The sequence below is a fragment of the Bubalus bubalis genome, chromosome 12 (assembly GCF_019923935.1).
Source record: "Bubalus bubalis isolate 160015118507 breed Murrah chromosome 12, NDDB_SH_1, whole genome shotgun sequence".
NCBI classification, from domain to species: domain Eukaryota; kingdom Metazoa; phylum Chordata; class Mammalia; order Artiodactyla; family Bovidae; genus Bubalus; species Bubalus bubalis.
This window is the reverse complement of record NC_059168.1, coordinates 103,310,583-103,324,980: the sequence shown is the minus strand read 5'-3', so window position 1 is coordinate 103,324,980 and position 14,398 is coordinate 103,310,583. Positions and strand designations below refer to the sequence as shown.

The window sequence follows — 14,398 nt, the reverse complement described above, 5'->3', positions numbered from 1 at the left end:
CCATCGGTACGCAGCGGGAGGGCTTCCAGAGAGCCACAGGTGCGCCGGTGCAAGGTTGCTGGGCAGTTCTTGAAGCCCCCGCAGCCGCGGGCGGTAACTAGGCAACCCGCGCGCCGCCGCGAGCCGCGCACGCGCAGCCCACGGGGGCGACCGGCGCATGCTCGGTGGCCTTCCGCCCGTCTCCCAGGCTTCGGAAGTCTAACGGCAGGACGCGAGGAACGCGCCTGCGCCAAGGCGCCCCTCGGGTTCTCGGAGCAGCCCGGTAACCGATTTCGGCCGGGGTACCTGCTGGCGTCGGTCGTTCAAGACTGAGCCTTTCCTTGGGTCTGCTGGAAGGCTCCCGACTTTTCTCACATCTTCAGGCCAGAAGAGGCCGGGAGAAAGAGCCAGCATAACCCGTGCGACATCCCAGAGCGGTGCTCGCGTGCCGGACTGGGCAGGTGGGCGAGGGGAGGGGCCCCAGGGATGGGCGGTGGAGAACGAGGGGCGGGGCTGAGGGGCGGGGTCATGAGAATGGGGCGGGACTGGATGCGGCAGGGGAAGGGGCGGGGCCCCAGGGATGGGCGGTGGAGAACGGGGGGCGGGGCTGAGGGCGGGGCCATGAGAATGGGGCGGGACTGGACGCGGCAGGGGCGGGGCGTCCCGAGGGCCCCTGCGAGGGGCGTGGCGCGCGCTGACGTCGCTGTCGGACACGTCGGCGGCGCGGAGGCCGCGGCCCCCGGAGCCGGATGTGCCAAGATGGCTGCCGCGGCAGCTGTGTCTGCGCTTGTCGCAACCGCCGAGCAGTCTTCTTCGCGCGGCTCTTGAGGAGCCGGAGCCGGGGGTCGCGGAGCGGCCGGCAGGAGCCGGCGGGAGCCTCGGCCTCCCTGCAGCGCGCCGGTGAGGGTCGGGGTTGGGGCGGAGGGAGGCGACCGGACCGGGCCCAGCCCGAAGCGAACGGGAGCGTCTCCGGGGAGCCGCCGGGGGGCTCGGGCGGAGGCGCCGGGGGGTTCGGGCGGGGGCCTGCGGGCCGAGCAGGCCGGGCGACCACCATGAGTGCTGACGTGGCCCCACACCTGCACAGGCTGTCGGGTCAGTTGTGTGAACCCTGGCCGTTGTGGTCTCGGCGTGGGGTTATGTTGGAAGGGCTGGAGGAAAAGCCAGACCTGCAGCTCTTCAGAGAGTAGAAACCTCTCGGGAATTCCTTTCACAGTTTAGCGTGCCCTTTGCTTCGAAGGGTCCGCAGTTTGGTTTCTGCTGAGCCGTGCCGGCGATGAGGTACACTGACATTTGAACCGAGAAACTACAGCCTTGTTGCGTCTATTGGTAATCTCGTGGGGAGGTCACCAAGATGTTGCAACCGAGGTCAGGCGCTGTGTTTTATATCAAGGGGCTGAGGAGTGTGTCCACCAACCTGCCCTTTCTGTGATGAAAGTATTATTGTAGAGCGTCTTGGACGTGAGACAGCCACCTAAAATCAGTTTTGCTGTTTTATCTGTAAAGTTTTAAGTGGCTTGGAGGTTGGGTTGCTTATTAAGATTTTGTTCGATGTAGAGGTTAACTGGAAAGGTGTTTCCCGTCCCCGGAAATGGTTAAGAAGCAAACTTGAGCCACAGACAGTTGTTCCTAGGGTGATACTTGTTCAAGTGTCTGCACCGCCCTTCTTCCCACCGCCCCCCCCCCCACCCCCAATGCTCTTTCTTAGGGTTCCGGGTGCTCTTGTCTTATAGAGATCCAGCAACAGGCAAGAAGTCCTTTCTTTCTTGTTCTCTGTGACTCATACGCCTTAATAGCAAGTTCCTGCAGTTTAAGTCTCAAAAGTTTTCTTTAGGGCAGCGTGTAAATTTTAACATGGTTCCCTCCTGCCTCTGTAAGCGTCTTGACTTAACGTCAGAGTGTCCTTTGGCTCTTCGTTGCTTTCGGCAGTGTTGAGAAACCCCCTTCCTTTCCCTAACATCTGAATGTTTGATTCTGTACTCAGAACAGTTGGGGTCTGTGCTGTCTTTGTGCTCCGTGTCCCGCAGTCTGATAGATGCGTCGTGCAGCAGTCGCCTCGGGCAGAGCCTGGACTCCCAGGCGCTTCTCGGAGCTCCGGTTGGTTTACCTGCTCGTGCCTGAGGCGGCTGCCCTAGCAGGAGAGACATGTGCTTTCGTTATCTCAGTTCAGTAGCCAGGAGTTTATATTGACACAGGTTGTGCTTATTTCAGGTAGATCCAAGGCAGCTTAATTGAAGAGCTGCAGTTATGAATAATGTATCTTTAGGGAGATCAGCTGGTTTCTTTGAAGCAGTCTGCCATTTTTAAAGTTAATTGACCTGAGGCTACAGAATGACTTACGGGACAAAATGAAAGTCCCTATAGTTGAGATAAATGATATGTGCTTGCATTGTTTTTCTGCTGATGAATAGAGAAAAAGATGAATAATGTTCAAGGCAGAAGATTGTTCCAAATGAAACGGTTTATTGTTGAAAAGCTGTTAGTGGTCAGGGGAAGAAGGGGAAGCTACTTTGTAGGGAAGTGATAGAGTCTGCTTATGAAGCGGTCCTTAGGAATTGAGAAAATAATGCTAAGAAAGTTTCTGCACGGAAAATAATTGAGTATAAATGTTCTGTGAAATTTAGATTCAGATAAGATTTCGCTCATAAACAGCCGTAGGGATTAGGGCCTCCCAGAATCCACTGTGAATAGAATTTCATAAGATTAAACCCAGAAGGAACTCTGAAACCATCATTTCAGTTCTCTTACTTTATAGATGAAGGAATCGGGTCACCCACGGAGCAGCGGTGCGGCTGGGCCATTCAGCTGGCGCCCAGTCCTTTTCTCATGGTGACACGTGAGGAATTAATCCTGTGGGCCTGTGCTCTGTGTTTTATTTTTTAATATATGCTGTTTAATGTGATTGAGGGTTTCCTGCTGAAGCGTTCTAAGGAGGATGCCATCGCTTTGTAAGTGGTCTTGGGTGCCTCCCTTTCACATGTAAGAGGAAGAGGCTCTGCTCTCCTCCCCTGGGTCTATGTTAAAGCTGAGCTGTAAGTATTCTTAGTTTTAAAATGACAGCTTAGAACCAAAGGAAGTTCCTGATACAGTGCTTCGTATATTTAATTCCATGAAATCTGAGTGAGTGTCAAAGTGCTTGTCTATTGAAAAGGATTCCCTGTTGGCCCGGGAGAAGGCCATGTCCGAGCAGTAACTGTAGCGGATTCATAGGGCAGCTTTCGTTAGTAAATGACTGGATTTAATATGCATTCATTCGCTTTTGTCTGCCTTTTGTCCAAGGACAGGAACATTGTACCCTCGCAGAAACATGTGGCTCACACTGCAGGGCATGTGTCGCTTCTCCCTTTGGTGTCGGCTTTTTCCGTGACGGGCTCCCCTTAATCATTTGTGAGGGTGTCGCTGGGGAGGAGGCTGACACGTGGAAGAGGAATTTGTAAAGAGACATACTTGGATTTTTGTCTCAAAAGTGCAGGTTAACTGTTCAAGATTATACTTTGTATGTTTTGTTAAAAAACAGACAACCACAAAAGACGCTGTAAAGAGGATTTCTGCTCCTTTGTTTTCCGTAAAGGGTTTGTGGGCCGTCTGCTTGTTACTGACGAGTTTTGAATGAACTTAGTTGGTCCGTTTTAGCACTGCTTTATAGTTACTTGGGATTTTCATTCCAGGCATAGTTGTTACAACTCCAGTCATCAGACGCAGCTTGTTTTGCTGGTGGTGTGCAACCAACCACTCACAGTGTGGAAACGGAGACATTCTACAGGCTGGGATAAAAGGCGTTTTAGGCGCATATAATCCAGGTAGTTGTTATTTTGCAGCTTGTGTGACTCTGTGCTTTAATAACTCTCTTCAGTTAAAACGGAGAAGCAGGTTTTTAACTTTGGTTTTCCTTTCCAAATGTAAAATTAACCTGTGTGAAAAGTATGGTATGTGGTCTTAAGAGAGGAGGCGGCCCTTTCCGGACCTAGTGATAATTTATCAGAGAATATGGAGGCACTGTGTACCTGGTGCCTCGTGTTGGGTTCTGCTTGGTCCCTGCCAGCTTGCTGAGGGCGTTGTGGAGGCGGTGGGCATTCCACGTGGGTATGTAGCTCGGTGACATAACTGAATTTCACAGAAGGGCAGTGACTTGTCTGAAGTTGCTTGGCCGGCTCCAGCACGGCCAGCCTTGGCGTCCAGGCCGGTGTTGTCGCTCCCCAGATAGCAGTCCTCCCAGGGGTGGGCGAGGAGTGGGTGTATCCCTCAGGACTTACAAGATGCAAAACTGTTTTCTCGTTTTTTTCTTCTTTCTCAATTTTCCTGATTGTAGCCAGGACTTTGAATAAATGGATTTTATGCTAACTTTTTCCTTTTTTTCTTTTTCAGTTCAAATTAAGGAAAGCCTCCCTCCTGCTTCTTTCTGCAAGCAGCATCTCATTGTGCAAGAGCTCAGTCATGCAGCCGCCACCCCAGGCCGTGCCGTCTGGCGTGGTCGGGCCGCCTCCATCGGGGAGTCCTCAGACCATGTTCTGGTCTAACAGCCCTTACCGGAGACAGGCCGGCAGCCACGCTCCAGTGGCCCCGGTAGCCTGCCCACTGCAGCCAGTGACAGACCCTTTTGCTTTCAGTCGACAGGCTCTCCAGAATACATCACTGGGTGGTTCGTCTAAAAGCAGCCTGCCCATTTTGCAAGGCCCAGCCCTGCCGTCATCCCTGCAGCGTGCTGCTCTGCCCGTGCCTCACACAAACACTGGGGACAGCTCCCAAGGGTCCTGTGAACCTCTGCCAGGGCCTCCGGTGCAGCCCAGGGCAGACGCCAACCCATCTCCCGGGGCGCCGATGCCCTCGGCCTCACACGGGCCCGAGACGAACAGGAGTGCCAAGGCTCCCGGCCCAGAGCCTGAGCTCCCGAACCCGCCGTACCCTCCACAGTACATTCCAACAGTGGGGTCCAGCGGCTCTCGCGGGGGCCTTCCACAGGGGCATGCGCCTCGGCCCGACAGACCCCTGAGCCGGCCGAGCCCCCCCGACAGCGCCGCGCCCTCAGCAGCGCTCCCGCTCCCCCCTCAGCCCTGTCAGCAAGTGCCTGGGCAGTGGGGGCCGGGGCAGGGAGGTCCGCGGCCCCCAGGTCAGCATTACTGGCCCGGCCCAGAGGGGCCCCCGCAGATCCTAGGGCCCCACGCCTCCAGCGTCACCCACTTTCCCCCTCCGTCCAGCCTGCATCAGCGTCCTGGCCACGAGCAGCTCGGCCCCCCAGCTTCCTTACCAGGACCCTCGGCCAGTGACGGAAGAAACGAGGCCACCTACCTGCCCAGTGGAGACCACTCAGCAAATAGCTTTGATCCAGAGAGCGCATTCAGGCAGACTTCCAGAGTTGGGAACGCTCGGGCAAACCAGGAGCTCAGGTTGAGTCCTGGAGTGAACAGAGAGCAGCTGTCGGGTCTGGCTGCTGTTAGCCCGCTCGCTCAGGTAAACCGCCCGGAAAGCCGTTCGCACTACCCGCCGGGCGCCGGGGGTGGCTGGACCCCACTGGAGGTGGGCTCGGGCGCACTCGCCATGTTTTTCAAAGGAGGAGAGACCGAGAACGAAGAGAACCTCTCGTTGGAAATAGCGGGCTCTGCCGGGCAGGCCGACATGGACGGTTTCTGCATCGGCCAGCTTCCTGCACATGTGGGCGCGGGAGGCGCTCACCAGGCCTTTCCCAGAGGCTCCAGCAGCGAGCCCGTGCAGCTGGGGGGAGAGCCACAGCCTTACTTCCCTCAGTCTGCAGGTAGCCCCCACGAGAAAGCAGCCGCTAAGGCAACCACCATGGACACATGGGCGGACACGGCCCGTGCAGGGGCGCAGTATGAGAACGTTGAGAACCTGGAGTTTGTTCAGAACCAGGAAGTTCTGCCGAGCGAGCCCCTCACCATGGATCCTTCCTCCCCAGGCGATCCACTCAGGTGCGGGCCCCTTCCTGGCCCAGCTGGCCCCAGGCTCAGTGCGGTGGGCCCTGCGGGCAGCGGGGGCCCAAATCTCGAGGCCCTGGATATGACGGCGCACTCTGCACGGTCTGACAGCGTGTCGTCCGGTTACAGCAGCAAGAGCCACCGGGGCCTCCCAGGCGCAGCCAGGCCCCGCGGCTCGGGTACCTTCATTCAGCAGGAAGTGGGAAAACCTGAAGATGAGTCTCCAGGGAGGTTTTTTAAGCAGATCGATTCTTCTCCTGTTGGTGGAGAGACAGACGAGACCAGCAGCCAGAACTACCGCGGCAGCGTGTCCCAGCCCTCAACCCCAAGCCCCCCAAAACCTACAGGGGTATTTCAGACGAGTGCAAACAGTTCTTTTGAACCCGTGAAATCGCACTTGGTTGGAGTAAAGCCCGTTGAGGCAGATCGCGCCAATGTGGTAGGAGAGGTGAGGGGGCCCAGCGCCCACCAGAAGCAGTACAGAGCAGCCGCTGCCACGCCTGATGCCACCCTTGGCAATCTGGAGCAGCCCCCCGACAACATGGAGACCCTCTTCCCGCCGCGGCGCTGCGTGCCGCCTCTCGCCACACCCGTGGAGGCCATGGGGCCGCCCTTGGAAACGGTGCTGCCAACACCCGAGAGGAGGCTTCCGACCAGGGTGCAGGGGCCTGTGAAGTGTGAGAGCCCCGCAACGACCTTGTGGGCACAGAACGAGCTCCCAGATTTTGGGGGCAACGTCCTTCTGGCCCCGGCGGCTCCCACGCTTCATGTGCCAGTGAAACCTCAGCCGTCTGAAGTGATTCAGCCCCCAGACGAGGGGGCGGCACGGCAGGTGGGCCCTGGCGGTCAGAGTGGGGACGGCCTTGGCACTTCTGAGAACCTGGAGAACCCTCCGCAGCTTGGCGAAGAGGAGGCCCTCCCGCCGCAGGCTGGCCCCGGCTATGCCAGCCTGCTGTCCTCCCCGCCCACTGAGTGTTTGCAGAATCAGCCCGTCTTGATCGCCCAGCCCGATCAAAGCTATAGTCTGGCTCAGCCTGTTAACTCTTCTGTGTCCTTACCAAATTCTAACGAGAAGGCTCCATCCTGGAGAGACTCTTCGGTGGGAGATAAGCCCTCAGTCAGCGGCCGGGCTGCTGGTGGTGATCCTGGAGAGAATGTACCTTTGTCTGGGATGCCATCCGGCTCTCTCGTCTGCTCGCCTCTGCCTAACCACCTGGCTCAGAGTCCTTTTCCACAAGCTTCTGGTACCTATGACATGGTTTCTAATCAAGCTGCTAATTTGCTGGTTCAACTGCACTCTCATCCAAAGCCCTCACTTCCAGAAGGTCAGAAGGTCCACAACGCAGAGTGTGTGCCTCCTGAGGGGGTGCCCAGTCCTGCGGGGGCCTCAGGCCTGGTGTTAGTGCCGCCTGCAAGTGGCACTTCCGTGCCTGACAGCAGCAAGCCAGGCCTCTGTGGCAGGCAGGACGGAGCTTCGGGAGCCCTGGACTTCACGTTCAGTAGGACTTTGGAAAATCCTGCAGGAGTGTACGGCCCAGCCCATGCTGATGGCCCGGCCTCTGGTCAGCAGCCCACTGCCAGTCGTCGGCCTCCTGGGCCTGGGGCGGACACCCCGGACCGTTTCTATCAGCAGGTGATGAAAGAGGCTCAGGACCAGCCCAGTGCAGAGAGAGCCCAGCAGGAGCTGGCACCACAGGGGCCCAGAGCAGTGCTTCCGGAGCCTTCAAGCCCAGGGAGTCCCCCGGTGCAGGCACAGCCTGCAGACCCGGCCCGGCCCGCGAGCCCAGCTCCTGCTGATGCGGGTCAGCAGCTGCCGCCCCGGCCGCCTCGGTCCTCCAGCGCCTCTGTTGTGTCCACCAGCTCGAGCCAGGCGGCCCCACGGCCCGACCAGCAGTGGCTGCAGCCCCCGCCTCCCGACCTGGCTTCCTATTACTACTACAGGTCCCTGTATGATGGCTACCAGCCCCCGTATCCCTCCCCATACCCGCCGGATCCTGGCCCAGCCCCCCACTATTACCAGGTAGGGCCACGCTCTTGCGCGGTTGAGCGCTCTGACCAGTGATCTCTTTCTCATGTCCTGCTCCGGGGCAGGGTTCTGCGGTCAGTCCTGAGGGGACCCATGGTCCCCCTGCTGGCACACGCCTCTTGATGAGCTTCATGAGAAGGGTGCTTCCCGTCCCAGCTCATTCTGCAGACCACAGCCCTTCTCCTGGAGGGCCACGCTGCACACGAGCCCGTTTTATTTGGGGAGAATCACTACTTCATTTTGGTGTAGCACAGCATACCCCAGCTTACATGAGAAAGGACCCTCACTTGCCGTCCTGCCCACCGGCTCGCAGCAGAGCCAGAGTTCTGGGTGGCACGTTTTGGAAAACTGGAATAGCCTCTTGAAGCTTCTTTCTGGTTTTAACATCAGAAACTTAACGTGAGAAGCAACAGGAAATGTAGTCTTTTAAAGCTCTCCTCTAGGATAAAGTCGTTCAGGGTAAGAGGTCAGGTTTGGGACGTAGCGTAGGTGGAGCAGTTAGGAGCGGTGGCGTGCACACTCGGGCACCCGGCCACAGCAGAGGCGGCCGCCGTGCTGCACGGGATCCTTTCTCAGCTCTCTTCGCGGTGAGCCAGGGCCACGGGTGCTGTTTAGCCTCCGTTTAATCCTGCTTTAGTGTGATCCACGTGGACACCTTTGAGGGTCTGCTTGTTACCGTCTCTTGTCCTGGCCCAGCATTGCCACAGTCGGCAGAGGTAGAAGGATTGTGGACCAGGAGTTTGGAGCTCCTTGCCTGACGTGGGTGTGGACCCCACACTGGAGGCCCCACGGTCAGAAGCAGCTGAGGGAGCAGAGCTGTGGTGGGCTGGGGGCCGCCTGAGGGTGGGGCGGCCTGAGGGGCTTCAAGAATCTCTGTATGCGTGGGAATGAGTTACATGCCTAACCCTGAGACCTGGGAATCAGAGCCAGGAAGAGCTCCAGAGACTTATTTCCATGGAGGGAAATGATGCTCTGTAGGATCCCAGGGTGGGCCGGCAGAGTGTGGAGGGGCCCGATCCCAGCGGTACCCGGCACTGCTGCGTGGGAGCCCAGGCCCCAGCGGGGGTCAAGAATAAGTCCAGGTTACGTGTTGTCTTGTTCTCTACCAGCTCTTGACAGAGAATCAGGCCCTGAGACAGGAAAGACAGGTCTGGCTCGTGCCTGGATCACCCATCTCTGCTTCAGGTTCCAGCATGGCTGTGGGGCTGCAGGGCTGCTGCATCCAGAAGGGGCTGAAAGCCTCGTGAGGCTAGAGCGCGATCCTCTCAATCCCAGGGGACCCGGATTCTTTTGCTTACTTGAATTGGTGCCCGAGATGGGACCCCAGGTTGTGGGGTCTCGCACCTACTCAGGTGAGACCTCAGGAAGCGGAAGAGAGCCCTTGAGGCTCACCTGGGCATGGCCCGCTGCCGCAGGCTGTCTCCTGAGCCAGGCCGGGCTGGCTGTCTTTGGAACAGGGCTGTCTGCAGAGCCTTACCTGGGCCGTGAGAGCCGTGCCAGTTGCCTGCGTCGGTGGCTCCTGGCGTCTAATGACGGTGTCCTTCTTCCGGCAGGACGTCTACAGCCTCTACGACCCCAGGTACAGGCCTTGTGACGGCTCTGCCTACGTGGACCCCTGCCGCGGCCCCGAGCCCGAGCGGCCCGGCTCCCGGGCCAGTCACTGCTCCGACCGCCCGGCCGCCAGGTGATGCGTGCTTGTGTTGCCGGCTGTGGCCGTAGCTCAGTGGTTCGGGGGAGACCACGTGTGCAGAGAGGCATACAGACCTGGTGGGTGTGTGTGTACGTTTCGTGGGTGTGGATAGATCGTAGGATACATCTTTGAATCGAACTGAGCCTGCTGCCCAACACGGCCACAGGCACGTCGGCAGGTGGTCTTGGTCAGGCCAGACCCTGGGAGGGGCCACCAGGAAGGCCCCCTGCTCTCGAGCAGGGCTTCTCTTGGCCTGGGCAGTGGTCCTGTTGCCTGTGGTCACATAGCAGCTTTTAACCTGTGGAGGTTCTTCCCCACACTGGTTCCAGAGGCGCCCAGGTCAGGCAGGCTCAGGCTGCAACCTGGAGTGGTCTGTTGGCGGCAGTAGCCGCGAGCCTGGGCTGTCTGCCTGGCACTGCCTCCTGGGTCGGGAGGCCCCCAGCGAGCTCTCTTTCACTTTTCTATCTGACTGAGTGCATCTGGGTTTTGCAGTTATAGACGAGGCATTTTGAAAGGTCCTTGGCGTCACGCCTTCAGCTGAATAAAATTTAAGCAGGTCACAGTTCTCCCACTCAGAGGCATCGGTGGGTTAGGGTCCAGCCTTGCCACCTGCCATAGTGGCCTCCCGCACTCAGGCACCTCGTCTTGCCGGGCCGGGTTTCTATAAGACTATGAGGCTCCTCCGGCTTGTGATGGAGAGAGTGGCGCAGGGGAAGGCCGCGTCCCCCACTGCCTTACAGACTTATGGCTGCTCCTGCTGCTTCAAGGCCTTCATCGCTCGTCTGGAGAGCGAGCTGGACCTGTCCGGGTGGACCCCTGTCTTTGCGAAGGGACGCGCTCAGCTTCAGACCCCTGCGCTCTGGGCGCTCGGTGGGAGACCATGCCCATCTGTCCCCTGGGAGGCGAGGCTGGCGTCACAGTGGGTGCTCTGATCTGGGAGAGCAGCAGGCAGATGTTTTCTGGAAGCCCTGAGAGGCGAGGGAGGGCGGGGCTCGGGCACACCTCGCCCTTCCTGTCTCCTCTCCAGCCTTCGGGTTAGTTCGAGGGGCCCGTGAAAGCTTTGGGCTGTTGCGGTGACTGAGCGGAGGCGGGCCTTGCTGCCTGGCAGGGGTTTGAGGCCCATCCTATGGTGTCCAGGTCCCCTCTGCGTCCTCACTGTGCCCTCCTCCCTGCATGCGCACGCGTGCAGACACGTGCAGGCCTATGTGCATATGTCGAGCCTCCGTGTGTTGTGCTCATGCCGGGTGGTCACAGCCTAGGGGAGCTGCTGGAGGGAGGAAAGCGCCCTGGGTATCCATATGGAGTCCTTGCTGCTGGGTGACGGGGCTGGGCGAGCAGCAGGGTGGCCGTGCTCTGCCCTGCCCCGCTCAGGGCGCCCCGCCCCGCCCCACTCAGGGCGCATCTCTGGGCCCCCGTGGTGGGGCTGGTGGTGCCCGAGTGCTGCCCCAGGGCCCCCAGTCAGCGGGTGCTGTTCCCGCGGTGGGGGTGGGGGGGCGCTCTTCAAGGGCAGCTGCACCTCCGAGTGAGCCGTTCCCAGGGGTTTGCAGTCACAGTTTAAAAATCAGAAGTGCTGTTAAGTCCTTCCAAGGATCTTTCTGACCCAGCGGGCCCGGTCCTGCCCATCGTGCAGTGAGAGGCAGCAGCGCTGGGCACTCAGCTGGGATGGGTGCGGGGCCTCCGCCCCTCTCGGGGGGCACATAGGCGTGGTCGGGGGAGGGTGTCCCAGTCGGCGCTGGCTTGGTGTCCGTGGCTCAGTGCTCTTCGCTTCTGCTGAGCATGATTCCAGAGCCGGGAGAGCCTGCTTCCGCATTGGCGTTGACAGGATGGATTCCTGAGCGCACCAGAAAGCGTCAGTTCTCTTCTGCTGAACGGCGCTTCCTCAGTTGCTTCAGCAGATAGATTTCAATTCGCTCTATGGTAGGGGGTCCTGTAATCTTCCTGTCGTCACTGGTTCGGATCTCCTGATTGGAATTTTTCCACAACCAAGGTGCCATGATGAAAGTCTGGGGCTCTGGGTGTATTGACTGGAATCTTGTCGCATGTTAAGCAGCAGCTCATCTTGTTTTTTAACAGCACTGTGTGTGTGTTTTTCAGGCAAGCATATCCTGAAGGTTACTATAATTCCAAAAGTGGATGGAGCAGTCAGAGTGATTACTATGCAGCTTACTATTCCAGCCAGTACGATTACGGAGGTACGTTCAGAAGCGGTCACGGGCTTAGCGCAGCAGACGTGTTCAGACCTTGGTGGTACGTTCAGAAGCGGTCACGGGCTTAGCTCAGCGGACGCATTCAGACCTTGGTGCAGCCAGGTGCCAGGTGGCGGTGTGGTGGACTTTCTTAGGAAACTTTTCCTTTTTATTAGTCATACGATTTTATCTAAAGCCAAAGTAGCAGAAAGTAATTTGCATCTAGAAAATAACTATATTACTACTGTTCATTGACAAGTATTACCCAAGTCACAGTAGTGTGTTTTTATCATATTGATAGATTTCTTTGACTTTCTAGCAAAGTGTAATACTTGGTAGTACTAGAGTATGTGGCTTGTCCTTACACGGACGAGCTAAAATTGATAGAAATAAAATGAGGGGCCGGCTGCCCCCTGCACCAGTCATGTGTGATGTGCTCGGGGGCCTCGTGTGGCAGGAGCCCTCGGGTTGGACAGAGCAGACTCGGGTGGCCCGGGCCCCTCCCCTTCAGGTGCCGCTGCTCTCAGGTGGGGTGTGTGTCTCGGCGAGCATCCCCTGAGCAGCCCTCCTGGGCCCCCTGCCTGGCCATGGCCAGAGGGAGGGTCCTGACCTGCAGCCGTCAGTCCAGCACAGCCCCTACTTCCCCATCTTCTGGGGTTCCTCCTCCCCTTTGTATTTGCACTGCTTTACGCATTATAATGTTAATTAACATGTTTTGGAAAAATAATCTTTTAGTTTGAGAGTATTTTTTAGATTTTTATTTTTAACTGAGATACAGTTGATTTAGTGTTGTGCCTGATGCCGACTGTACCCGAAGCAGCCTAGTTGTATGCATACATTGGTTCTCTTTAAATACTCTTTTCCATTATGGTTTGCTCCAGGAGATTGGGTATAGTTCCATGCGCTATGCAGTAGGCCCTTGCCTATCCGTTGAGAGTGTTTCCTAAAGCTGTGTGGACCACATTAGAGAAAAGAGATGAATGATTTTTTTTTAATCACGTGTTAAGAGAAATTTAGCCAGTGGGCTTTGAGGAAGACACGCCGGATCCTCTCGTGCCTCACGGTTCATGTTCCCCAGGGTCGTGCTGCTTTTCGGGTGGAGAGTGTGGTTCTTCTCGGAGGCTAGGAGCATCCTTCAGTCCTGGGATGGCCTGGTTTCTCCAGTGGTAGCCAGAGGAGTGTCTTTTTCACATAGTACTGACCTGGTGATCTCTCATTATAGACCCAAGTCACTGGAATCGGTTCTACTACGGCCCTCGGTTCAGAGACCCCCGTTCCTACGACCGGGGGTATTGGTGTGACGCGGAGTACGACTTGTGCAGGAAGGAGAACTACGCCTACGGTGACAGGTGGGCAGCACGGAGGGTGGGAGTCAGCCGGGCCTTTGCCCTCGGGTCCTGCATCCACTCGAGAGCTGCGGTTGCGTCTGGCTCCCAGGCACCCGCCACTGTCAGAGAAGGGTGAACCGGAGGTTCTTTCTTTGGGCTTTTGGTGGGGAACGGACCTTAGAACCAGCGCCGGGAGTCAGTTCAGCCTCTTCTTCGCAGGTCCATGAGAGGCGTGACTGCCTTGGAATGGACCCCTAGCCTGTGTCTCTTGGTCTCAGGCGGGGCCTGAACTTGGCCATGGGTGCGGTGACCCCGCTACAGTGTGGGCTCTGGCGAGTGTCATTCCTGGGGTCAGGACCCTGGGGGGCTCAGCCGTGTGCAGCATAGGAGCCTTGCCTCTGCCTGCTGCCTCCTCCAGGCCCGAGAAATACGATGACCGCTACAGGTACGACCCCCGCTTCACCGGGAGCTTTGACGACGAGCCCGAGCCACCTCGGGACCCTTACGGGGAGGAGGCGGACCGGCGCAGTGAGCACAGCGCGCACTCGGCACGCAGCCTGCGCAGCGCGCCCAGCCTGCAGAGCCGCCGCAGCAGCTTCAGCGCCCACTCCCGCCAGGTAGGCGGGGGCAGGCTCCAGGGCCACCTGGGGGCACGGGGCGTGGCCAAGGGGCTTCACCTATCCGCTTTGTGCTCCCGAAGAGTCAGGTGTACCAGAGTCATAACGTGCCCTCCGGGTCCTATGAGGTGCCCCCTCCGCCGGGCTCCTTCCACGGTGATTACGCCTACGGCCCCTACGGGAGCGACTTCCACGGCGCGCCAGGCTTTCCAGAGTATGGCTACCCCGCCGAGGCCAGCTGGCCCTCCGTGGAGCAAGGTGTGTGTCGCAAGGCCCTGGGCGCACACAGTGCGGAGGGGGCCCAGGGGCTCCTGGGACCAGTGTCTGCGCCCGCAGCGAGAAGGGCTGGGTTACGACCCAGGTGGGAACTGGTGATGGTCGGGCCTGGGCTTCCCTGGGAGCTGCCGGCCTGTCCATCACATCCACGTCAGTGCAGCGCTGCCTTCAGGCTTCCTGCCCAGGTCAGCTCCCCACGTGCAGGGACAGCGGCCCCCTCCCACCACCCTGCCCTGCAAGGCTGACCGCATGGGTGCGTGGCTCTTAGAGGAAGCCTGGTTCTCCTTGAAAAGCTCCTGATCGTTTACTTATCGCATGTGCTGCACCTCAGTGCCCCTTTGAGATACTTGATCACATGCTGTTTCTTGG

At 58.4% G+C, this 14,398-nt stretch overlaps 1 protein-coding gene across 10 annotated transcripts in view; it reads left to right on the top strand.

The window, feature by feature from the left end:
• The first annotated feature begins 241 nt into the window (after positions 1–241).
• SEC16A (SEC16 homolog A, endoplasmic reticulum export factor) overlaps positions 242–14,398 on the top strand; it is a 30,360-nt gene continuing 16,203 nt past the window's right edge. For 4 of the 10 annotated variants that reach the window (XM_045162407.1, XM_045162406.1, XM_045162405.1 and 1 more), the window contains exons 1-8: positions 659–879; positions 3,645–3,776; positions 4,342–7,926; positions 9,486–9,616; positions 11,717–11,814; positions 13,031–13,157; positions 13,555–13,753; positions 13,837–14,011. In XM_045162407.1, the coding sequence (XP_045018342.1) occupies positions 4,411–7,926; positions 9,486–9,616; positions 11,717–11,814; positions 13,031–13,157; positions 13,555–13,753; positions 13,837–14,011 (4,246 nt within the window). In that variant the 5' untranslated portion in view covers positions 659–879; positions 3,645–3,776; positions 4,342–4,410. Of the gene's footprint in view, positions 441–656; positions 880–3,644; positions 3,780–4,341; positions 7,927–9,485; positions 9,617–11,716; positions 11,815–13,030; positions 13,158–13,554; positions 13,754–13,836; positions 14,012–14,398 lie in introns of those variants that run through there. The other 6 variants (XM_045162399.1, XM_045162404.1, XM_045162400.1 and 3 more) reach the window with 6 other exon arrangements.